This window comes from Acipenser ruthenus, chromosome 6, assembly GCF_902713425.1.
Source record: "Acipenser ruthenus chromosome 6, fAciRut3.2 maternal haplotype, whole genome shotgun sequence".
Lineage (NCBI taxonomy): Eukaryota > Metazoa > Chordata > Actinopteri > Acipenseriformes > Acipenseridae > Acipenser > Acipenser ruthenus.
The window spans coordinates 33,227,936-33,255,172 of NC_081194.1; the positions used below are offsets into that span (position 1 = coordinate 33,227,936).

The 27,237-nt window shown below is 38.1% G+C and overlaps 1 protein-coding gene across 1 annotated transcript in view; it reads right to left on the reverse strand.

Annotated features, from left to right (window-relative positions):
• The window catches only part of mrps18a (mitochondrial ribosomal protein S18A), a 42,565-nt gene extending 24,592 nt beyond the window's left edge, over positions 1–17,973 (reverse strand). The window contains exons 1-5 of the mRNA XM_034017683.3: positions 17,781–17,973; positions 17,255–17,286; positions 14,941–15,045; positions 7,086–7,209; positions 6,491–6,563 (exon numbers count right to left, since the gene is read on the reverse strand). Coding sequence (XP_033873574.3) covers positions 6,491–6,563; positions 7,086–7,209; positions 14,941–15,045; positions 17,255–17,286; positions 17,781–17,934 — 488 coding nt within the window. The 5' untranslated portion in view covers positions 17,935–17,973. The remainder of the gene's footprint in view (positions 1–6,490; positions 6,564–7,085; positions 7,210–14,940; positions 15,046–17,254; positions 17,287–17,780) is intronic.
• Between the last annotated feature and the right edge of the window lie 9,264 nt (positions 17,974–27,237).

Here is a 27,237-nt window from a genome sequence, read left to right on the forward strand (position 1 = left end):
GAAGCACATGATACATTAGAAGATTTTGTATCCCAAGTTTGCGGTTCATTCTGGTGAAGTGTTCACATCTCGTCTTACCGTCCATGTACAGGGTCCATTCATCAGGTGAATGACACTTAAGGCTTCGGGAATAAAGGGGCTAAAAATTGCCTAGCTAACAAAATGACTACATTTTACAAGTTCTTTCAGGAATTACTTACTTTACTTAAGCACTAGTAAAAGTGTTGCAGGAGGTCAATTACCTAACTAGCACAGCCAAGATAATCTTTGCCAAAAGCTAATGGAAAGTGTAAGAGGGGAAGTAATGAGTCTGTGTAAAACAAGCCAAGTTTTGAGAAGCTTGTAAAAGGTTAGCATGAGTTGCATCAGATAATAATTGAGGAAGTTAAGAACAGCAAAACTGATTGGAAAGGATCTGAAAACTGGCCTGCGGATGTGCATTGGTTTTCTGTCTGTGCTGCTTGTAATGTGGTGGCTGACATGACTGTGTGCCACTTAATAAGCCTCTGTTGACATTTGAACACATGAAAAACACTGCCAAAGCTCATGGTGTTTGATGGAATGATGAGACCAAATTAGTAAGTTTCCATTTGTTGGATGGCAATATGCAGAATTTTATATGAAAATAAACAAATGGTTATTGTAACGGGATGACAACTATATTCACATCACATGCTGTTTTATGAGATTTTATGCATAAATATTGTGGTCGATTTTTTGTATACATGTTTTTATTACAATAATGAAATCTATATACAGTTGGTGTACAGCGTGCCTACGTGGTGAATACAAGAGTCACAATAAAAAAAAAATGGAACTACCATCTTATAATTTGGTTTGACCATTGTATTATATATTACAATTGTATTTATTAGTCTTCATAAACATTCATACAATTAAAGGCAATTCTTTTCCTAAACTGAGTCACTTATTCCCTCCAAGTATCACACAACCGTTATAATGCTTTTCTTAATTAAATGTTTGATCATGTAGGATAAATGGTGCTGTGGATTTAATCCACTGCTCCTTCAGATGAGAAAGCTCAATGTGAATCCATGTCAGCTCCAAAGGGGCCAACATTAATCAGTCTCGACAGCTGGGCCGGTCCCATGCAGGATGAGTATGGTGGTCTTAGTCTCAGCCCTTGTGTTTGAAAGAACAACTAACCAAACTGCCAATTCATGGAACAAATGGCTTAAATTACTATTTTGTCTCATTGGATTGTGGTGCTTCCAGGTCAAGTCGGAGTATAGTCTGGCTGTAACTAAGCAACGCTTATTTTTCTTATTTCAGGTTATTAGAGCGGCTAAGTTTTCGAAGACATTGAATAGGAACTAAATTAATATAGATTTGCATGCCAATGAAGAAAATAGATACAGTGGACATACACAACATATTTTTTAATTTAAAGCTGACTATTTTAAACCATTACCTTTCTTTAAACAGTTATATAAAACACAGAAAACAGAAGACAGACTCTTGGACAGAAAATTTGTACATGTAATCAGTCCTGCGAATTCAAGCAAATATTTAGTGTTGTTTCTCAAGAGCCAATTCTTTTACAAAGCACACAGATAGTGGTGCTAATTGTCTTATTCTATTCTGGTAATTGGATATAACCTACTTTTAGTCTCATGTAATTAAACAGTAACCTCAATGTTATTTAAACCATTGAATGGTTATTGTACCTGACCTAGTTTAATGATTTGTTTTATACTTGACTGAATGTAGGTGCTGCTATCCAATACTTGAAAGAGGGTGCTTCCCCAAATATCCTATTTCATGCCCAAGCTAGTCTTGCACCTTTCTTTTTAAAAGAATGGACGACTGATAAAGACTACGGAAAAAAAATATCAAATCATATTTTATAAACAGCTTCCTTTACAGCCTCTGTGCTGCAACTGTTGCACAGTTGCACCTTGATATAGCTCCAGAATCTTATACTTCTGTACATTTTTATAATATTATAGATTTTCTAATATCAGATCTTGAGAAAATTGGTTCTCCTTTATCATAACCAACTGGTTATTCACTGTATTTAGAAAATGATTCAGTATCATTAGCCAATCAGCTTCCAGATCAACTGGCTTCTATTTTGCATTGATGCCCGCTGGAACATTGAAGTGCTTAACTAATCTGATAACATAAAAGGCTACTTAAACCTTGACACCATGAATGCCAATTTTGATTTATTCAGAAACATATCAATACTGGAGTGGGTAAATTTGCCATCCTCACTGACTACAAACAATCCAGCTGCTGAACATCTGCAACAACAAATCCCTAGCACTAAAACTAATAAAGAAAGGACATATCAACGTACAGGAACATGAGCTTCAAACTTGGAACTGCAAAAAAATGAATTAAGAACAAGACAATAAACTAAATGGTCAGTATGACTGTATATAAGAGCAATTACTGATCAGAGACGAGGGAAATCATGTCTGTGACAGGACACCATAATGAAGGCTCAATTCGCAGCTACTAGACGTCAAAGGAAAGACATGATTGGTCCACAATTCTGTCATCAGCTGGATCCAAACAACACCCTCCCTCAAAACCAGCCAGTCAAACTGCCAACCCTGTTTCAGTTCTTTCAACACCAGCCAATCCACTCCCTGCCAGCATGAATGATGCCCCGCCTCCAACAACAAGTTTCGAGTCCGACTCAATACTACACGGACTATTCAACAATTGTACAGTTAATTTATCTGGCAATGTCCAGATAAATTATAATAAGAAAGAGTAAGACCACAATAAATAAATATGTTAGCCAAATAATAATAATAAAAACCATTTTCTCTATGTGTATGTCGTTTTTCTATTCTAATTATGTTAGGGACTATTTTCCTTAGCAGAAGGATACCCGGCGAAATCTCAGAAGTTTAAGGTAAATATAGGTGTGTTTTTTTTTTTTTTTTTAAAAAAGAGAAGAAAAATAAAGAAATCGTTTTCCAATAGCGATAGAGCCCTCTCCGAGTGCTCTACCATGTGGTAGATGACTTTGACTTTCGTTAACGCCTTCGTCTACTGCTCGGGACACAACTCCAGTCGGGGTCATCTACCACATGGTAGAGCCCGCATCGACGAGTCTATCGCTTAATTAGAAATCAATTCAGTACCATCAGCCAATCAGCTTCCAGCTCTAACGAGCTCCAATAGACGGTAGATGCCCGCTGGAAAGTCTGAGCACCAACTGTGAATCAAATTTAAAATCAATCCACGAAGTGCTGTCTTTTTCTTTTTGACTTGCTGTATTTTTCAGCGTAGTTCACATCTATTGGACAGTAAATACTAAACAAAGACACAACTGGTCCAAATAAATTTTATTATCCACTAAACCAACCAATCAATACTTTGCATTGACGAAAGCAACCAATCCTGTACCTGCAACTGCCGAGAGCCAACCGCATACTGTCACCTCGACTGGAGCGCAAACACAGCATCTTTCAACAACAAAGCAAGACGCGGAAAGTTCAGTAATATTGCTCCATTCATATATAGATTCAGCAGAGAAAGGCTTTGACTGAAGGTAGAAACATGGTGAGTTAGTAGGCATTTTAGAGTGAGATTTAATGAGAGATTGTATTGGTAGTTCAGACTCCATCGGCTCGGGGTGCATAACTCCCGTAACGGTCAACTAACAGACGGTAGAGCCATCATCGACTGGCACTGTTGCTTAAGTAGATGTCCGCTGGAACGTTACTGAATCAACTGGGAATCAAATTTAAAATCAATCTTCACAAGTACCGGCTTTTTCATTTTGACTTGCTAATCACAACCTGTGAGCTCAACTGAAGCTCAGACAGCATCTTTCAACAACAAACCAAGACACGGACAGTTCAGTAATATTGCCTTATTCAGATATCTGGCACGGTTCAGACAAACTATAAGTAGCTCTGACAAGTAAAAAAGTTATTGGTTTAATAAAGTTTTTTTTTTTTTTTTTTCTAATTGTGTGTGATCGTTTATGAACATTTTTGGGACTTTTTTCCTAAAACTTAAGCAGGGGTGGGAAAAATATCTGAATATCTGAACAAATTTGTTTACATGTATTTCGAACACGAAAATAACATATTTGTATTTGTCAGAAATGCATATTGTGTGTTTTTTTATTATTGTTGTTTTTGCAAAGTAAAAAGTACATAATACATTGTGTATGTACATAATGCGATGTTTATTTTAGTAATAGGCTACTGTAATAAAATGTTAGTGTCTGCTGCGAGGTTACATTGTTGAAAACAGCCAGAAATAAGCAATATGTTTGTTTGCTCTTCCGTTTCATTCAGATGTTGCAATGTGGCAAGTGGCAAAAGGCCTCAGTCTGACGTGTGGAATTATTTTGACAAAATAAAACGAACAACGAAATGCTGTACAATGCAAGCTTTGCAAAAAATGAATGAGTTCCCATGGTGGTACGAGAACTATTAAAACGGGTGAATGCTGTACTTTACAAAGAAGATCCAGATGAAGCCGGAGGCCAGACGACCATCAAAGAAACCAACTTCGCTAACACAATCGCGTAAAAATGAAATAACAAGCAAGGTGGTCAACTTCTTGGTACAGGGAATGTGTCCACTCAGCATTGTTGAAGACAAACCTTTCATCGAGTTGCTACATTGCCTTGAAACACAGTACAAGGTGTCATGTCACAAAACCGTACGGGAACTGATTAAACAGCAACACAATGATGGAAAAAAAACAATGGAAAATGTGAGTTCTCTTGCCCTGACAACAGATACATAACTGTAACTTGCCACTACATGGACAGTGAGTGGAATTTACAAACTAAAATTGTTCGTTCTCGCCCTCGCCATCAGCTTGGGACGCATAACTCCAGTCACGGTTAACTAACACACGGTAGAGCCTTCATCGACGTGCTATATCGCTTACATAATGGTGATGTACTATATATAGACTGGCTTGTCCGACACCTTTATCAATGTGAAGATTGAAACATTGGTATACAATTGTTACAAGGCTATCTTGGGTGAACTCCCACACTATCCTAAGTTTCCTCTAGTAGTATCTGCAATCTCTTACCACCTTAGACCTAAGCTTCATAGTCCTGGAATAAACTTGACAACTTTTGTAATAGTTGTGGTTTGGTTTGCCTCCATCTTGACCAGGTCTTCTTTGAAAAACAGATTGCTCAAAAGGACCGTCTCGTTAAATAAATAATAAATAAATAAAAAAAATGAAAATGCTAAAGAATGTTCCTAGCGGTTTAAGATGCATGTAAAAATAATTATTAAACCTTAAGGATCGCCTCAGCTAATCAGGTTTTAAGTGGAGTTACCCCCACTGGTAGATACTCACTATAGCTTGCATTATACATATATTTAAAAAAAAAAAAAAGTGTTTCCTCCACACTGACCATTGCCAACCAGATTATTGACCTTGTCTTCCGTTAAGCAACTTGGCCTTTGGCTCTGAACCACAGAACTTTCATCACTGTAAATTATTTAGCTGCATTGGGTATTACTACTTAGAATTAGCCAATCCTTCAGCATGTACACTGTGTTCCAATCCCAGAAAACACAAAGTGAAAACTGTCGAGGGCTCTTTCCACACCTGCCTTTTCTGTTGTTTTGGATTGTTAATCTTGGACCTCAAGGGCTTCACAAACTTTAGATACAGTAAAAAATGTGCCATCATTCAGAAAACCTTATTTTACTGTGCGCTTGTACAATACATTTATTTCCACCAAACACTGCAGCGGAGTGCAAGTGTAGGCTTGCTGTAGTGGTTGTGCATCATAGGCTCAGTACATTGCTGTGAAGGACTGGCTGGAAATATCTTCAGTTAAAGTCTGGGAATCAGTCAGACAAGTCTCCAGTTCCAGGAGATTGCATGCACACAGAAGTGGCTGGTTGGTTCCCCTCCAAGAGGAAGAAATTCAATTACTAATAACAAAGTTCCTTCGCCACTAAGTGCACAGCTGGTCAGGAGGAACAGCTAATGGCTGTTGATTCTGTGGTTAATCCAGCTCCACAGATCCCAGCAGGGGTCACTGTGGAGCAAAGCCAAGACTGCCTTGCAGGGACAGTGACAGGGAGAGAGAAAATAGGAACTGTTTAATTAGCCAGCGGTTTAAGAAATGATTTAGCCAGGATAGTCCAGAGATACAACATCTGGTGTACAGCAGGTTCTGGCTTCCAACACATTTTACAGCTGCTGGAGGTAACTCTGAAGCACAAGGTGGTCAAATGTAATTTGCCTAAAGTAACACAGCGAGTCAATGATTAAAATGGAACTAAAGCTCAGTGTCTCCAGGCTATACTTCTGTTTTAATTGCTAGGCCACATGCTGTCTGTTAAACAGGAGCATGGCTCAAGTAGGTTACTAGTCTTCCTATTCATTTTTGCCTGAGGATGATCACCTCATTTCTCAAACATAATGTACAGATCAAACCATTGCTTTACCATGAGCACAACAATATATACCTGATTTAGGATGAATACTGGATACACCAAAAGAAGAATCTCACCTGTTTAGCTGGGGTTTTTGTTTCTTTGCAACATGACCTTCTGGCAACGCTGGCTTGTGGTCTGGCAGCAGGCCTTTAAAAGCAATTAGCAACCCAGTGATTACAACAGCAGCAATTGCTTTTCTTCAATAGCCTGTAAGAGGTCTGATGTAATCTATAGTAGTTTCCACACTGCAGGGTAGCCTAAGAGAATTACTGTACAAAAGTATCTGAATTTAGTGTTTTATACATCAACTAGAAATGTTGCAGAAATTATGGCAATTACATACTTTCATAGATTTGTGCTACTTCACCAAATGTATGGAGGCTTGCCTTAATGGGATTATAACATATTATACAAATAATTTTGCTTATCAAGCCTCTTCTTGCTTTTCCGTGGATATTCTTGCTCTCCAGGCTTTATCATCATGCAAGAATAAGTTTAAATTCCTCTCCCCATTTACTTCCTGTGTTACAGTTAACAGTTACCAGTGTGTAGCATATAACAATAACCAAGTAAGAGAAAAACAAACAAGGACCAGCCCACTGGCTTAAGCCCCTTGAAACAAGTGCTGCAAAGCTACACTAAAGGAAGTAGCATATAGGATGGACTCACCAGCTCGGTGAGACATTTTCACACAGATTTCAATCTTCCTGTGCTCCTCATTGCAAAGCCCTGTAACACGGCGAGGCAGCATCCCTCCATCAGACCTGATAAACTGGCTAAGCAGCAACACATCCTGAAATTAAAAGGAAAAGAAAGGAAAGAACTGTGGGTCTATTTAATCAAATGTTAGTTACAAGCTGTAATGCCGTACACATTTCATTAGTATTGTAATTTTCACCAGAAATCAGACCTTATTTACATTTCTATTTGTTTATATTTCCAAGGTAACTTTCTCCTGCTCCAGGAAAACAAGATTCTACACCACTAGAACCCAAACAGTAATACTACTGTAGCAGCAGAAAGTTATGAAAGTTAAGCAGAACAACAAAGTGACTAAAAAGAAAAGGCAAGATACTTGGAGTTGGAAAGGAGTTATTTTTTACTTCTGGACTGCAGTTCAATGTAAAACATCTACTGTTGACTTTCTGTGAATGAATGGAGTAACATCAACATTTGCACTGACCATTAAAAGCACAACCAGGTATCCTTGTTTTGAATTATTTACAGGTTATTGAATAAACAAAGTAACTTGACTTAGATTCATCTGATGTCAGTACTTGATGGCTAGTTGTAATTAGTAATGTTAAACTATTGTAATGTTGGAATGTATTTTCTACTGTTCTATTTACACTATTAAGATTTATTTTATAAATATTATTTGTTAGAATTAAACAGATGTAGAATATTTAGGTTGCTATATGACAGGGGTTATTTTATTCTGAATTACAGCAAAAATTATTTGGTGGTTTGCTCAATATTATGCTACTGTTGCTTTAGTTGGAAGAGAGATGCGCTGTGACGTTGTTGCTCATTGAGTTTTGTATTTGAATTCAGTAAACAAAAGGAAAAACTTGTGCCTAAGGAAACAGGGTATTGAACGAAGAAATCTCATCTTGGACATTGTTTGTACACTTTGTGAACCCGGTTAAACTTTACCTGCTTACACTGTTATGCTGTCTGCTGTACACACGCATTTGCCTTTTATTCTTGGGAGCATAAGGGACCAGAGTTCGGGTAATCGGATACACAAAAATGTTGCACCCTGTGTATTCAAATAGGAAACTATTCGAAATTCCCATTCCTAATCCTAATAATAAACACTATTAAAACAATATTCATAATACAAAATAACAACAATCCTTCTCAGAGCATTGTTGCTTGTGTAGCTTCTCCCAAGTCAGCACCAATCTTGTTGAGTGATACCAAAAAAAATATTGAATTCACAACAAAGCCGTTGCTTTATCTGCAAGTCTGGGAAACTGATGCCAAACAAGGCAGAACATTACTTTTCTTCACTGTCATAATGAAGCCAGATGAAGTGTCCACTCTAAAAGTTAATCTTCATTTTTTTTCCTTAATTATTTTTTTATGATTAATTGATTTCAGCACTTTCCTTTTGGCTTATTGGTTGCTTAGTTGTAGAAAACCCAATTTGTAAAAGATTTGCCATGTCGTGGGAACGAGTACCACCAACACAGCACTTCGGTACGCAGTCTCAGAGTCTGACTGTACAACAAATATGACGTGCGGCGGGAAAGTTAGGATCAGTTCGTAGTTATGTTTTTAAAAAATGGTTTGTAAATTAATTTTCAGCTTTTTGGCACACTGGCCCATTTTCCTGGATTCATGAAACAGAAGCAATGGGCACTATACACTGAGTGTACAAAACATTAGGAACACCTTCCTAATATTGAGTTGCACCCCTTTTTGCCCTCAGAACAGCCTCAATTTGTTGGGCATGGACTCGACAAGGTATCGAAAGCGTTTCCCATGTCGACTCCAATGCTTCCCACAGTTATGTCAAGTTGGCTGGTAGTAGATCTCTACTCCGAATAGCTCGTTCCTTCTCATCCCACAGATGCTCATTTTGATTGAGATCTGGTTACTGGGCAGGCCACTGCAGTAAGCTGAATTCACCGTCATGTTCGTGGAACCATTCCTGGACAATCCTAGCCTTGTGGCATGGGGCATTATCCTGCTGAAAAAATCCATTAGCAGATGGATACACTACTGCCATAAAGGGATGCACCTGATTGGCAATGATGTTCAGATATCCTGGGGCATTCAAACGTTGCTCCACATTTATCAAGGGGCCCAATGTGTGCCATGAAAACACACCCCACACAATCACACCACCACCACCTGCCTGCAATGTTGACACGCAGCATGATGGATGCATGTACTCAAGTGGTTTTCCCCATACCCTAGTCCTCCTATTAGCATGAAACAGCAGGAACCGGGATTCATCGGACCAGGCAATGTTTTCGTTCCTTAGCCCACTGCAACCACAGTTTCTTGTGTTTTGCTGAAAGAAGTGGAACTCTGTTAGGTCATCGGCTGCCATACCCCATTCGTGTCAAGGTACGACGACTTGTGCATTCTTTTATGGGTCTTTCGGCACCAATGTTGTACTGGACTGTCAGTTGACTAACTGTAGCCCATCTGTTGCTCTGCACAATTCGTAACAGCCACCTTTGGCCTCTTTCATCTATGAGCCGTTTTTGACCACTTGCCTGCCGTTGGCTGGATGTCCTTTGGGTGGTGGACCAATCTTGATACACACGGGAAACTGTTGGGCGTGAAAAACCCAGCAGCGTTGCAGTTCTTGACACACTCAAAACGGCACTCCTGGCACCTACTACCATACCCCGTTCAAAGGCACTTAAATCTTTTGTCTTGCCCATTTACCCTCTGAATGGCACACATACAGTACACAATCCATGTCTCAAATGTGTCAAGGCTTAAAAATCCTTCTTTAACCTGTCTCCCCTTCATCTACACTGACTGAAGTGGATTTAACAGGTTACATCAATAAGGGATCATAGCTTTCACCTGGATTCACCTCTTCAAAGTTTGTGGGGAATAATAGCCATTTTCAATAACACTTACTACCCAGGAACCAAAAAAAAAAAAAAAAAAAAAAATTGTTACACGGTGTAATCAATGTTGAGCTTAAAACATAATTTTCTATATATATTTGGTTTAAAGAAAATGTTGGGAAGTCATGGTGCCCACATAGCTGATGGAGAATCCCACTTGGTAGCATAGACGTGTATGTGTGTGCGTGTGACTGTGTGTGTGTTTGAGAGAGCATGCTTGCGTGTACGTCATATATAATTTAGTGTGTGTAAAGAAAAACGGTTTTCTCATTTGCACTAAACCCTGTTTTTAACATTTTGTTTTTCAAAGTCAGCATAACGCTATACAACACAGTCCGTTTAATTACTGTATGGGCAGCAGTGTGGAGTAGTAGTTAGGGCTCTGGATTCTTGACTGGAGGGTTGTGGGTTCAATCCCCAGTGGGGGACACTGCTGCTGTACCCTTGAGCAAGGTACTTTACCTAGATTGCTCCAGTAAAAACCCAACTGTATAAATGGGTAATTGTATGTAAAAAAAATAAAATAAATAATAATGTAATTGTATGTAAAAATAATGTGATATCTTGTAACAATTGTAAGTCGCCCTGGATAAGGGCGTCTGCTAAGAAATAAATAATAATAATAATAATGAACATAGCATACAAGTTTTAAATGTTTACAAAACTCGACAATGTTTTCAAATTTGTCATTCAAACTTGTTTAGTTTTAATCAGTTTTGTCTGCTTGTTACTTTTTTTCAGCCAACACATTTAAATGACCCTTGTTACATTTTAAAAGATTGTTTTAAACGTTACAATGTAAATGTTGACTCAGTAGCTACCATTAAATGTTTCAACCTCGGTGACTTTCTTTGATGCGCTATTAATTTCAGGCAACTTGCAATACATGAAACTTGTACTTTTTATATAGGTATATAAATGTCCATTGCTGTCGATAAACGCATCAGCCAAATCAATTAATATGACATGTATTTTTCTAGCTTGCTATTTATTAATTCATTTATACATTTATAATATAAACATGTATTCATTTCTACATTTATTTATTTAAAAATATTTATTTCTAAATGTATTTATTCCAGACATGTGCTGTTTTAAAACATAAATAATTTGTTTAATATAAATGGTGTGGATATCAAACTGCTTGCATACCCTGGTTTGTTTTGACGTTGACCAACATGTGGAATCACATGATTGGTAGATGTCTAGTTATTTTGTTTTTCTGTTTGAATAGTCGCTACACACCCTTAAAAAGTAGATGGAAGAAGAATAATTTTATCTTAGTTTGACGACTTATATCTCATTGTGTATAAGAGGTATGTATGTTTTTTTTTTCATTTGAGGTAAGAAAGTTTCAGACTTTTGATACTGGTACAGATGGTAATTCTAAGTGATTTAGTTTTGCTGCTGCAACATGGTAAAAACAGCTAATCTCTTTGAGCTGTATAGAGACTCTCGGTAGTTTCAAATAAGTTTTTCTAACTTGTATGAGGAACTACCATTCCTCTCAATACTAGTTAAATGTAACCGGACCTGAATGCGATGGGTATGAAAGCAAGACGAGCATTAATTACTTTCAGACCATTGGGCCTATTTCCGATTAAATGTCAGTATGTAATAATTTCGATAAAATTGAATCATTTATCTCAGTGTATGTGATGTAGCTACAACATTTCCCCAAATATTAGTAATTTAGCTAAACACCAAATACATCACATTACGTAGGGGGTGGGGAGGAGAGGCAAGGCGTGGCTAGGCGAGGCTCCGCAGGAGTCTCGCAGAGCCTGTTCCGCTAAAACAAACCTGAAAACTAACTTCACACACGCAATTATGATTTTTTTTCCCCCAATTTTGTAGGCCCGGCAGCTGCCTTTTTTGACCTGGAGGGCAGCTGGGCCTGTAGAATGGTGTGTGTGTAATTATATATATTATATATATCTGTATATATATATATATATATATATATATATATATATATATATATATATATATATATATATATATATATATATACAGACGTGCTCAAATTTGTTGGTACCCTTACAGCTCATTGAAATAATGCTTCATTCCTCCTGAAAAGTGATGAAATTAAAAGCTATTTTAATTGTATACTTGCATGCCTTTGGTATGTCATAGAATAAAGCAAAGAAGCTGTGAAAATAGATGAATTATTGCTTATTCTACAAAGATATTCTAAAATGGCCTGGACACATTTGTTGGTACCCCTTAGAAAAGATAATAAATAATTGGATTATAGTGATATTTCAAACTAATTAGTTTCTTTAATTAGTATCACACATGTCTCCAATCTTGTAATCAGTCATTCAGCCTATTTAAATGGAGAAAAGTAGTCACTGTGCTGTTTGGTATCATTGTGTGCACCACACTGAACATGGACCAGAGAAAGCAAAGGAGAGAGTTGTCTGAGGAGATCAGAAAGAAAATAATAGACAAGCATGGTAAAGGTAAAGGCTACAAGACCATCTCCAAGCAGCTTGATGTTCCTGTGACAACAGTTGCAAATATTATTAAGAAGTTTAAGGTCCATGGAACTGTAGCCAACCTCCCTGGGCGCGGCCACAAGAGGAAAATCGACCCCAGATTGAACAGAAGGATAGTGCGAATGGTAGAAAAAGAACCAAGGATAACTGCCAAAGAGATACAAGCTGAACTCCAAGGTGAAGGTACGTCAGTTTCTGATCGCACCATCCGTCGCTTTTTGAGCGAAAGTGGGCTCCATGGAAGAAGACCCAGGAGGACTCCACTTTTGAAAGAAAAACATAAAAAAGCCAGACTGGAATTTGCTAAAATGCATATTGACAAGCCACAATCCTTCTGGGAGAATGTCCTTTGGACAGATGAGTCAAAACTGGAGCTTTTTGGCAAGTCACATCAGCTCTATGTTCACAGACGAAAAAATGAAGCTTTCAAAGAAAAGAACACCATACCTACAGTGAAACATGGAGGAGGCTCGGTTATGTTTTGGGGCTGCTTTGCTGCGCCTGGCACAGGGTGCCTTGAATCTGTGCAGGGCACAATGAAATCTCAAGACTATCAAGGCATTCTGGAGCGAAACATACTGCCCAGTGTCAGAAAGCTCTGTCTCAGTCGCAGGTCATGGGTCCTCCAACAGGATAATGACCCAAAACACACTAAAAGCACCCACGAATGGATAAGAACAAAACATTGGACTATTCTGAAGTGGCCTTCGATGAGTCCTGATCTGAATTCTATCGAACATCTATGGAAAGAGCTGAAACTTGAAGTCTGGAGAAGGCACCCATCAAACCTGAGACAGCTGGAGCAGTTTGCTCAGGAAAAGTGGGCCAAACTACCTGTTAACAGGTGCAGAAGTCTCATTGAGAGCTACAGAAAACGTTTGATTGCAGTGATTGCCTCTAAAGGTTGTGCAACAAAATATTAGGTTAGCGGTCCCATCATTTTTGTCCATGCCATTTTCATTTGTTTTATTATTTACAATATTATGTTGAATAAAAAATCAAAAGCAAAGTCTGATTTCTATGAAATATGGAATAAACAATGGTGGATGCCAATTACTTTTGTCAGTTTCAAGTTATTTCAGAGAAAATTGTGCATTCTTCGTTTTTTGTGGAGGGGTACCAACAAATTTGAGCACGTCTGTATATATATTTATATAAAATTTATATATATATATATATATATTATATATATATATATATATATATATATATATATATATATATATATATATATATATATATATATATATATATATAAATTTTAATTTGTATGTGCACAACTTCCGCAGTTTAGAGTTCTCAGGACCTTGCGTGACTCCCTAGAATTCTACAGGAGTTTTTTTTTCAGAACATTGTGACAAAAGAACAAAAAAGTACTTGTCCAACAGGCAATGTATAATGGTAAAACGTATTGTTCCAAACAGAAATCTTGTTGCACACCCGTTTGCCCTGACAAAGTTTTGAAATAAATCAGCTACTAGTAACCAGGCAACGGGCTTTGATGGGCCAAATGGCCTGCTCTCGATCATATATTTTTTTATGTTCTTAGTAAAGAGGGTTAAGAAAGCCTTGACATTTTTCTACTTGAATGCTAATGTAAATTCTAATACAAATCCAAAGAAAAGGAAATATCCTGACAGCAGTCCCAAACATCATTAACAGCAAGTAAATGGAAACAATTACAATATTAAACTGACAGACAATGTTACTATTTTAACTAAAATATAGTAACACTTACTGTGTCTTCACTTCCATACTACAAACACTGGCATGCAGATACAAGTCAGACTTTGAGTTAAGGATCTTGTCATAATAGGCTCTTCTATTTAAACCAACGGCTATTGATATATTCTGTAATTATGCTTTTCATGTATGTGTTCCCAAAACACAATCTAGATTAGGTACCATTTATTTTAGTAACAGATCTTCCAATGGCACTACTAAATGCACCCAGCCTTCTTTATGTATAAATCAGATTTGAATGTGCAGTGACATATCCAGATAGATCACACTGGCTATTGGGTTATCCCTGCTCAAGTGGACCACAGGGGTTACTCGACCTCTCACATTCAATTATTTATGTATTGTTGGAAAGTCTTTGAAACAATCTTTTTAAATTATACTTAAGCTTTTTTCAAGGTCATCCACCACGTGGAAAAATTTGACACTTTCTCACCATGTAGGGCATGAGTAACAGTTCTAGTTGTGGAAGCACACACCACCTGCCCTGGCATAACCCTTTTCCACTGCAGACTGATTGTATGCAATTGGATGGTACTGTACAGTTTAATGCCACCTTAACAGGCTTCACTAGGATATTTTTTTCATAAATACATAAACCAAAGTAAACACTGAACAGGCAAAGAGATTGTCAAGTTGTTATTTTCTGCTGTGGAAACAAAGCATGAAAAACTTAATACTTACAGTGTAATTATACTTGTGTTTCAGATTCCACCTGCAGATTGGGCACTGTCCAGAGGGATTTGGGGGTTCAAGCTCTGATTTAACACCTACTAATTTCCCTTCAATCTGAAACCATCAAAAAGTAAAAGCATTAAAGTCAGTAAATATTAGGGGGTGCATTGTTGGGTTCACAAGAATGTGATACATACCTTGGGACATGGGTTACTATATGGTACATATCATAATACATTTAATACAGTGAAAATAGTTTTGTTATTGTGAACTTGAAAAATAAATTCTAAGTATAAGTCCCCATTGGAACCTATTCACAGCAACAACACTTATTTTGCTGAGAGCAGACCCACTCAGAATGTCAATGGCAAAGCATTCTAAATGTTTAAACCACAACATGTTCTATAAAAAACAGATTAACTTTAATATACATGTTTTGTGTGTTTTTTATTTAGATTTAATGATTTCTAATATGTCTAGAATTGTACAGTGGCTACCTGTTATCAAGTTTCCAGTATTTCTCGTGCACTCTGCTGTGTCAGGCCTCTAAGTGAAGCGAGTGCAAGAGATAGTACATGCGAAATCGGATAAGGAAACGTAGAATGAAAAAGTGTTTTTTTTTTTTGGTTTGTGTTAGACACAGAAAAGAATACATATTTACCAATTTTGAAATCCATGAGCCAATTAATTACAGAATTATAATCCTTTTGCGAGACAGTGAGAAAGACTATCATAACATTTTTAACCAGTGCTCAATATAGGATACAATAAACCATTCAAAAGTGCTTACTTTCACAATAGTGTGTAATTACATTTTGAAAACACAGGGCCTGCTTCTGATGTCAGCACTTTAAGTACACTTTTGGGGGGGTCTTGAAAAAAGAGCACACTGTATACCGAATACAACTGAACTGCAAATACGGGCCATACTTGTCTGTCCTCCGAATCGCTGCACTTTATGTTTGTCTTTTTCCAGCGTGCAGACTGACACAATGTAATGATGAAAATCATTAAACCCGTCCCTGGTCCTGCTTGGCTCCGCAACTGATTTAGATGTGTTGTGAGGCCAGAGTTACACATCCGTACCATGAGGAACTGGAGTCCTCACGGCTCGGAAGTGCCAGTGGAAGAGGCTATTAGGGAAGAGGATATTAGTCCAGCAAATCCTTGCAGATCTGCGACAAAGTCTGTTCTTGACAACAGTCTGTGTGACAAAGACACTTGGTTATTCTTGACATTTACCAGTAAATGTCCAAAGTAAAGCATTATCAAGTTTATTTCAGGACATTTACCGCTTTACTTGATAAATGTCAACTTTTATTTGCCAGTATTCAGACTTTTACCTAACACGTCAATTAAACCGAACCCTAAGAGTCTGTAGCAGTGAATCGTTACACCCCAAGCAACTATCAGAATATAAATCTTGCGATTTATAAAAAGCATGCAGTGTGGCATTCTGTTTTACAGTAGTCTCTGCATATAGGAACACCTCCTAAGAGAACACTTCGCCAAGAGAACACCCTTGTGGTGAAACTGATTTTTCCCCATTGTAAATGTTAAAAGAACACCTTTTTGGCACTGCTAGTGATTTGATCACAACTGATACGGTGCTGTTTTATAACCTGATAACTCATCATCATCAAACTTAAATTCAAATGGTTTATTCAATCATTTCAAATGTGACTTGTCATCATGAAGGTGTCTTGAGGCACACTGATTGGTTTATTAAATCTTTCCAGAACAGCCGTCATATCATTGCCTAGTTTTGTATTCTGATTTCCACAAGTGCACCTCATTGCTACAAAATGGCATGTAAACAAATGGCAAAATGCGCCGTTATTTCTCTTGCTACAAAAAGTTGGAAATTGTTCGAGCACAATTTGGTGTTTTCTGTTCTGACGAGTTGCTTCACCATTCTGTTAAATACTTTTGTGCATGTCTTAAATTGCTCCTGTACAGGTATTCATAATTAATCTAGTGCTGTGTTAATTTAGTTTGACAGTTAGTTTATTAAAGTTAGTTTGTCTGTTATTTTATTATTGTAGTTTGTTGCTTTTCTCTTACTTCTGTTAATTTCACGTGTTGATGCAGACGCGTCATGACATAAGCAATAAATGCATTTGTATTTATTGATTAATATCGTGATTGGCCTTGGCATATTACGTCCTGTGCTGTGGTCAACTTAAAGAACACTTTGCTTGTTCTCTTAGCCGCAGACTACTGCATTTAAAGTTAATGGGAATTATACACAGGACTTAAACAAACTATCGTCTTAAATAATAATCAAAATTTTTTTATTGCAGTACGATTTAACGTCACTTACGGTTGTTATCTTGCCATCTTTGTTCTCCACAACTAAAACAAAACAAATAAAAAAGTTGTCAGTAGCATACACATATTTTACATGTTGGCAACAGATCGACTCTTTCTAACCTAAAATTATTTTTCAGTATTGTTCCAGCAAATATTACTTAAGAAAAAATGAAACACTATGCAAATCTGAAATAATGTGATAGGTACATGAACAATATAGTAACGTTATGCATGCTTTTGTTACCATCCCAGTATGGCTGGTCTGTCTGTCTGGCTGGCTGGCTGTGTGAGTACACTGAGTTGACAGACATGTGTAGCCTAGCTTAAAGATACTACCTAGACTAATGCCTCTATAAACATAAAACAAATAAGTTACGACTCCCATTGTTTATATTTCATAATAATAACAATCCTTTAAGTCACTAAATATTTCTGTTTTGAATTGAAATGCATGTTTCGTTAATTAGAATCACTGCCGATACTTCACTGCTGCCCTGTGTCCGTTTCCACCTCTGAATCATTGCAATAAAACTCACCCTCCCTTATCCCCCTGATTTGAGTAGTTCCAAGCACAGGCCATGTCGGTGCTTTAGCGACTTTCTGAAAAATCTGCCGGTTGTAACTTGCAGTGACTGACCGAAATCCACCGGCAGAAAGACAGATGGACCTCAACAAGCTGTGCGCAGCCATTTTGAAGTTGACCTCTGTTGTCAACGCAGCAACAATCGTTTCCGTTTCCAGGGCAAGTTTTTTTTTTTTAAAAAAGGTCGGTGGATGGGTGGGGGGAGCTTATCATGGTAGAAATACTACTGGTGAAAGAATGAGTCATTCACTTTCCCAAGCCAGATACGTTTGTTAGATATCAAATATCTGTCAATAGCTGACATCAGTAAAACAGCCACTTACCAGGGACTGGGTAAAACCCAGAACGGCAGAACAGCTAACTCAGAATAAAAGTTTATAATTTTATTACAAAAACAAAATCTTGTCTTCTTATTTTCATTTTATATCATGAATCCTTTAAAACAATATTTTTACCCATCAAAATGTGCCAGAAGACTAATTACACAAAGTTGGTATATAAACCAGGTTTATAGCATTACAACCCCAAGTGTTCAGAGGCTTTTGCCCCACCTTATAAAATCAATACCCCCAAACAACTTCACTTTACCTTAATAGGACTAAGTGTCCCCTATTAAATTGCAGTAGTTTTGTCCTGGGGCATAATTCCTGAAAATAGAAAATGCCAATCAAAGTACCTCCCCTAAATGTTCATTTTTTCCATTGACAATAGATGTTAGTGTTCTGAGGACTTTGCCCCAGTATAAAAAAATCAAGTCCCCAAAACAATTACACCTCATGTTGGTAGGACAAAGTGACCCTGTGAATGGAAGAGAATGAATCTGCTGTAAGATTTATAACTGTTTTTTCTCATCTTACTCATCATTGTGATCTTTATATTATGGTTGAATCGCCTTCATTGCACACTAGGCGATTGGATCATTGGCTTAAGTTAGTTTATAGAACCCTGATGGGGAAAACCACACTATATCTGCGCAACCTATTACAGTTCTCTGCTTCAGTTTACAATTTAAGATCAGATTCATTTATTAGATTGGTTCTTCCCAGAGGGTCCACTGTTTTTGGGTGTAATTCATTTCAGTTTGCAGCTGCTTATGACTGGAATGAATTTCAAATAAAATTTAAACTACAGAGTTTTGTTTCAGAGGATGTTTTTAATCAAAATCTGAATTCACTATTGTCTGATGCATTTGTATGTACTTGTTAATGTGTTATTTATTTTTTCTATGTTATATTTGTTTGCTTTGTGCTGCTGTGATGTTTGCCTCTTGACTAGATCACTAAATCTCCCTCCCGACCTGGAAGGGCGCTAAGTAAGGTTGGTGGTACTCCTTCACAGGGATAGGCCGGCTCGATGGTAGGCCGGAACATGAAGTCAGTCATCTTGGGAAAAGGGCGTAGCTGCGGGGCTGCTAAACGGCTTTATAGCGTGGTGCCACACTGATCACAGGGAGGAGTTTAGCAGTACAAAGGGGACACAGCTACGGGAGTACAGCCCCTTACGCTGAAACATGACCCAGCCGGAGCGCGTTTAGCGGGACATGCAGGCTCTGTTGGTGACCTCCGTCCCGGTCTGCTACCATTGCCATGAGGCCAGCTATGTCACCAGGAACTGCTCCACAGCCATGGCCTCCTGATTCCCAACACCAATAAGCAGGTAAGTCTCAGGGAAATGGCTGGGAGGGACCTTATATTGTTGAGGGTCGGTGAAGTGAATATCCATGCATTAGTGGACTCGGGATGCGGGCAGACTTTAATTAGCACTGCTCTTATGTTGGGAGTGTCTTGTGGCATAGGGAACTGTGGCTATCTCCTAAGGAAACTATCCATAAGGAAACTAAGACATACCCCAATATTTGTGGCTGTCGGAAATCAGACAGGCCGCATAACCGTGGCTGTCGCAGGGAAGTTACCGTATCTGGTAATTCTGGGTCAAGAATGGCCATGATCAAGAGAGTAGTGCCAGTCTCACATAGGACTATTGGAGCAGCGGCGGATTCTATGGGCCGAATTTTCCTGTTGCAGGCCAATTTGTTGTAATTAATTTAAATGATTGAAGCTTCTGTGCTGGTTTAAGTCGCTCCGTAAACAGAGCTAACATAACCCGCAATGTTAGCCTTGAGTGACCAAGAATTTAAAAATGTCAATCATGCATCTTTGTTGATAATGAAAAAGATACAGAAAAGGAGGCAAAGACAAAGCTCACTATCCACGCATTACTAGTGCTGACCTGGAGAAGCTAATACACAAATTATTACACGTTATTGGCATTTTTAAATGCTTGGTCACTAACTCATTGCGGTTTATGTCAGCATTGTTTAAGGAGTGACTGAGACCAGCACGGAGGCTAACATAACAACATTCAGTACTCTTGACTAGCCGAATTACGCACTGAAACATAGAATTACCGTACAAGACCGTTTACATTTTTAAGACAAACTGTTTTTTAAGTCAATTACCAATTCTTTATGTTTCATCCAATCAACAAAAACACCAGCTGCCCAAAAATGTTATTTTCTTTAAGTTGTTGACTTGTTAAATCTTTGTGTCTCTTGCTTTTTATTTTTTTCTTCTAATTCTAGCCACTTGTCCACTCTCATGCCTCCGAAGAGATCAAATGTGACGAAAGGACTGTCACTCATTTTTAAAAACTTTAAAAGACCCCTCACAACAATGTGTATATTTACTGCGAGTTTAATATATTGTGTGTTGATAATTTATTAACTGAACTGCGCTTCGACAAAAATAAGTTCAGCCATGCATTGTACAGTACTATAGAACTCCACGGTATTAAATCCTCAACAGCCAATCAGTGTGCAGCATCCAACATTCTGTTTTATAAATAAAGATTATAGCTGGAGATTTGTAGCTCTGACTGTTCTGGTAATTCATGGATGTATTGTACAGTAACTTCACAGATTATTAATTCACACAAATCAATGTCTGATGTAATTATCAATTTAAAAATAAAACATAGAGTATAAAGTATCCCAAGCCCTGGGCACAGGACAGCCTGTATCCCAATTATTGGTTCCAAAGTCTTTCCAGGCCGAAGTCATGCGGTTGGCCCACATGTCAGGATGTGAGTGGTGCAGGAGTAATCAATGTCCACAAATAGAGTGTAGTTCCAAAAACAACCGTCCTTTATTTTATAAATGAGTTACCCCCACTACCAACAATGGTATTAGGGATTAGGGGAGCACAGATGGTGGGATTGCAGTTCCCAAACAAAAGAAGACGGTTTCAAATAATAAACAATAATCACAGTCACACACGGGTTGATGTGGTGGGAAAGTGCAGGTGCTCCACTGGAAAGTCCAGGTGGCAGTGCTGTGGCAGTGCAGGTGCTCTGGGAGGTTGTGCTGGCTTGGTAGCTTCGGCTCCCATTGTCTCCGTCTGCCAAAACACAACAAAACCAAACAAAGCAACACTTTGACTGGGTCACGTTTCAGCGTAAAGGGCTGTACTCATGTAGCTGCGTCCCCTTTGTACTGCTAAACTCCTTCCTGTGATCAGTGTGGCGCCACACTTTATCCAATTGCTGCACGCAGCACAGCTGATCACAATAGAGGCGTTCAGCAGTCCTTTCCCCAAGTTGGCCGACTTATGGTCCCATCCTACCATATAGGGGAGGTACTTTGATTGGCATTTCCTACTTTCAGGAATTATTCCCCAGAACAAAACTACTGCAGTTTAATAGGGGACACTTAGTCCTATCAAGGTAAAGTGAAGTTGTTTTGGGGAATTGATTTTATATTTTTGGGCAAAAGCCTCTTAACACTTTTATTTTATATACCAATGTGACAGGATGGCTGAGTAGTGACGTCAGGCCAGATGCAGGAAGGGAAAACACTGACACCAGGCAGTACTGCAGTTCAAAGACGCGGCGCGCAGTTTATTCAAATACAAAAATAAAATAAAAGGTTTAAACAAAAACACTGTGCTCACAGAGGAAAATAAAACGGTTAAACAAAACAAAATCACGAACACCAAAATAAACAAAACCCAGGTCAGGCTGAGCAAACGCCTTCACTGATCCTATAGGTTTGATTTTTAGTTTCGTTTCTCTTCTCTCCTCTCGCTCCCCAGTTCCTCCTCCGAACACCCACTCGGAACGGAGAGCGCTGCAGATTTATATGCAGGTGACTTAGAAACAAATTAATCACTTAATTAATTCGGGAGATGGCCACCTTCTGCATGAGGTTTTTATAATAGTGGATGGGGCTTCCCATCCACACTACCAAACAGTATGAAACAAAAACAAACATTCGGCTATGCCGTCAAATTTATAATATGATAAACCATAACAATAACACACAGGGCACATGGCTCTCGCCATCGTATTTACACAATAACTCAATCATAATAATAATCATAATAATAATAAACCACAAATACAAAATAATAAACTGCACAGGGGCGGAGGGGGAGACCCTGTTCTAAAAATAAATAAACAAAACACTGTTCAGGGCTCCTTGCCCTGTTACAACCAACTTTGGTTTATATACCAACTTTGTGTAACTGAAATGAATTACACCCAAAAACAGTGGACCCTCTGGGAAGAACCAATCTAATAAATGAATCTGATCTTAAATTGTAAACTGAAGCAGAGAACTGTAATAGGTTGCGCAGATATAGTGGGGTTTTCCCAATCAGGGTTCTAGAAACTAAACTAAGCCAATGATCCAATCGCCTAGTGTGCAATAATGAGAAGCACCAGTTATAAATCTTATAGCAGATTCATTCTCTCCCATTCACAGGGTCACGTTGTCCCACCAACATGAGGTGTAATTGTTTTGGGGACTTGAATTTTTATAAGTCCTCAGAACACTAACATCTATTGAGAATGGAACAAAAATGAACATTTAGGGGAGGTACTTTGATTGGCATTTTCTATTTTCAGGAATTATGCCCCAGGACAAAACTATTACTGTTTAATAGGGGACACTTAGCCCTATCAAGGTAAAGTGAAGTTGTTTTGGGGTATTGATCTTATATGGTGGGGCAAAAGCCTCTGAACACTTACGGTTGTAATGCTATAAACTTGGTTTATATACCAACTTTGTGTAATTAGATAGTCTTCTGGCACATTTTGATGTGTAAAAATATTATTTTAAAGGATTCATAATTTAAAAAGAAAATATGAAGATGAAGATTTTGTTATTGTAATAAAATTACAAACTTTTATTGTGAGTTCCGCCATTCCACCGTTTTTTACCAGGTTTTACCCAGTCCCCACTTACCATTGTTACTTTTAGGCAATGCAATATTGTGAATGTTATATTTATTACATTTTTAAATGTTCTTGTTTTGTAATACAAAAAAAGCAAAACTGAAAAGTACTGTTTGCTTGTTGGCTCCACGTGGAGTGCAGGATGCGCCCTACAGCCTGGACGTCACCAGTTCGAGTCCAGGCTATTCTGCTGCAGACCGTGGACGGGAGCTCCCAGGGGGCAGCGCCCAATTGGCTGAGCGCTGCCCGGGGGGGGCTTAGGTCGGCCACGGTGTCCTTGGCTCACCGCGCACCAGCGACCCCTATAGTCTGGCCGGGCGCCTGCGGGCTTGCCTGTAAGCTGCCCAGAGCTCCGTTGTCCTCCGACGCTGTAGCTCTGGGCTGGCTGCATGGCAGGCCTGCAAGGTAAAAAGAAGCAGTCGGCTGACGGCACACACTTTGGAGGACAAAGTCCGCGCAGGGGTGGTAGTGGTGAGCTGAACCTAAATACAATTGGACAGTCCAAATTCCTTTTTTGAACTTCTTGAATGGGTGTTAATAACAAAATTTTGAACCTTGGACTATTGTGCCTGCTAGCAGCTATGAACTTCATCTCTCTTTCAACTATAGCTAGGATGGCCAGATGTCCCAGTTTTCTATTAAAGGTGTCCCAACATGTTTCTCAAAATCTTAAAAAAGTTCAGTTTTTTAGCCACTTCCTTTAGAGCGACTCACTCTAAATAGCTTTTGTCAAAATAACATGAACGGCATCTTATATAACTGGCAAGTTGAAAACTAAATAATGGAAAAACTACTTGGGTACTCAAGAACATTATTTATATAAAATGATTAACACAGGCATCCACATACATGCTTATTGCCATGCGGTTTCATTTAGTTTATATTAAATTATCCTACAATTACATGCAATGCCTGCAGGATTTAGCTAAGACAGTAAAGATAGTAGCTATACGTATATAACACAATATTGGTAGTGAAATTAGCCACAAATATACTCGGGAGTGTACTGAAATTGTGTGGCGTGAGAAAGCTGTTAAAAATAAATAAAATAAAAAAATACATTATTAAAACGAGGATGGCTATTTAAATAACTATTAAAAAAAAAAAAACTATATATAAATCTTATAACTAGTCTCATGAATTATTTAGCCATCTTTTTAAGTTTAAGTGGCAGGCCTTGAAATTACTGAACCTACAAATATGTATTTCATTATAGTTACTGGCACTCAACTTATTTTAAAGAAAACTAGATTATTGCAGGTTTAGTTAGGCTACATCCAAGTGTTTCTCCTACAGCTAAACCAGTGACTAACATATCATTAAGACAACTGTGTTTTTTTATGTACCCACACTGCATTTAACAAATGTAAACCCATCGAAATGGAGGACAATTCCTATCACATCCAAAACACAATGGGATCAATTCAGTTGATTGGTGGCGGACCTTAATATCACCATCATTATTATTTTTTTTAAAAGACCTACTTCCTATTTTTGTATATGTTCATGTGCACTGTTAAGATATGTTTCTTGTCATAAAACAATAATTTATGAAGGATTTCAATAATACCGATATTAATATCTGTCACTTGAATTCACACCTTTTGAGAGGATGTTTTATTGTAGTTGGAATATACGTAAACTTCTTGATACTTATTAAAAAAAGAGGGGGGGGGGGAGGTCACCAGGTATAACAGTTCCTTCTCTGGTCGTATTTAAATAATGTGATAGGTACATGAATAAACCAGATATGCCATTGTTTTTTATTATAATTAGAATCGACAAATTGAACCACTGGACCAACTGAAAGTAATATAATCTGTTTTAGATTAAAGATGAGGAGGAAAACAGTTAATCCATTGTTGTATTGCAAGGAATTAAGTGTTGACTTCTAAGGAAGAGAAATGAAATAAAATTAATACAATATCTGTACCAACTTTGCCCAAGGTCAGCTGCAATAGGAATAGCTTCCTTTAGATTGTAGAGTGCATTAAAGCCTTAAACCTTTTGATTGTTTTACCTAAATGTGATTAATTGACAGGGATGTTTAATAAATGAGGGGGTTAATGGGCAAGACATGCTTGCCACTGCTCTTGTATGACAGCTTGCTTACTAAAATTATTTTGACATCTGAAGAGTGGGTATTTACGGATATATTTAGCACCACAAATGGTTAAATACTTTTCACTTTAAGTGATCAAGTTTAACTTTGTGCTAATTGCTATGAGAAGTCTGCTTGAGAGAAGACCAGGACTAAATGTTAGGAAGTGTTCTGGTCATAATTGAGGTTTTAAAGTTAACATACCACAGACTGTAGCAAGTACTTTTAGTATCACACTAATACTTACACAATCAATAGACTATTCATTTACTTGAATACAGCCATTCGGTCACATTCTAGAGTTGGGTATTTTACTTGGTATAGGATTTATAAATCTTTTTCTGTACAAATGTTTTTAAAAAAATGTGCTTGCTTTGCTAATTATGGCAGATTTAAACCAGATATCCAATACAAAGGAATTTGTTTAGGAAGGTCATTTGTTTCTTGCCCTGTAATATCCATCTTAGTTGTTTGACGCAGAGGAGTGTAAAAGATTTAATACAAACATTGATCTCCTTTTTTGTGATCGCCAGATAAAGGGTTATATTATTCTAGCATAGCATTTTGCCAGTATAATTGACACAAATGTTAGGATAGGGTGTTTCAGATGATTGAAGAGGGTAGCTGCTTTAAAAAATCAACAGTCACTAAGATTGATTAAGAAGTCTGCTTCATTTCAGAATATTAACATAGTCTAAATCGAAAACCTTTTACACAGTACTGAGATAATGCTCTTTCTCATTTTGTTAACATCTGTCAGGGATGACTACAGCTAGTTTATCATGCTTGTTTAATCCATTATATATATATATATATATATATATATATATATATATATATATTTGCAAAAATGTAGTTAAAAAACATAGTTAATGCATCAGTAAGGGTTAAAACGACAAAAGTAGGGAGATGTGATGTTAAGCATTTCACCCTAACTCTGCAACCCCCCGTCCCCCGTCCCCCTGTCCCCCGTCCCCCCTACGTTGCCCCGCCACTGCTTGTAAGTGAAGGGGGAGGGGGGGATGCAGAGTTAGGAGTTGAAAACAACAAAAGACATGGAATTCCAATTTCTTTTTTTGTCAGAATATTTTTTGTATCGCGAGCACGACACAACCTCACGAAAGAATAATTCTTCTTTCGCCATAGTACTTCTTCTTTCATGAGAAGAATTGGTTGTTCATGAGATTAGTGACGAAGAAAGATTGTAAACAGATTTCCGACTCATAAAAAGGAAAGATAATGTTACAGTCAGTCATATGGAGTCCCAATTACCGGTGTATAGTTAAGGTGACCAAATTTTCAAGTCCTTAAATTGGGACAGTATAAAAATACTTCCAAGCTACAGGGAAGCTCTAGAGTTTTTGTTTTCACTTTGGCAATGTTTGATCTAATATCATATTGAAAGTGAACGCAGAGGGGCTCCCGAGTGGCGCATCCAGTAAAGGCGCTCCGCGCGGAGTGCAGGATGTGCCCTATAGCCTGGAGATCGCAGGTTCGAATCCAGGCTATGTCACAGCCGACGGTGACCGGGAGTTCCTAGGGGGCGGCGCACAATTGGCTGAGCGCTGCCCGGGTAGGGAGGGCTTAGGTCGGCAGGGGAATCCACGGCTCACCGCGCATCAGCGACCCCTGTGGCCGATAGGGCGCCTGTGGTTCTACAGTGGAGCCGCCAAATCTGTGTTGTCCTCCGGCACTATAGGTATGGTGGCATTGCTGTGGATCTGCAGTGCGAAAAATGACTGCTTGGCAGGAGCACGTTTCGGAGGACGCGTGTTCCAGCCGCAGTTTCCCGAGTCGGCGGAGGGGTTGCGAGCGGTGAGCCGAGGATACAGATAATAATTGGGCATGCTAAATTGGTGAGAAAACCGGGGTAAAAAAAATTTATAAAAAAAAAAAGAAAAAAAAAAAGAAAGTGAACGCAGAGACTCATGGTGATATTCAGATTTGAATCTTTTACTTTTAAAAACATTTGTGAATAAATTATCTTATTGTTATTACATTACAACATTGGTAGTGGTGAGCTCAGCTTACAAAATAATTGGCCATTCTAAATTGCGAGAAAATAATAAAAACCCAG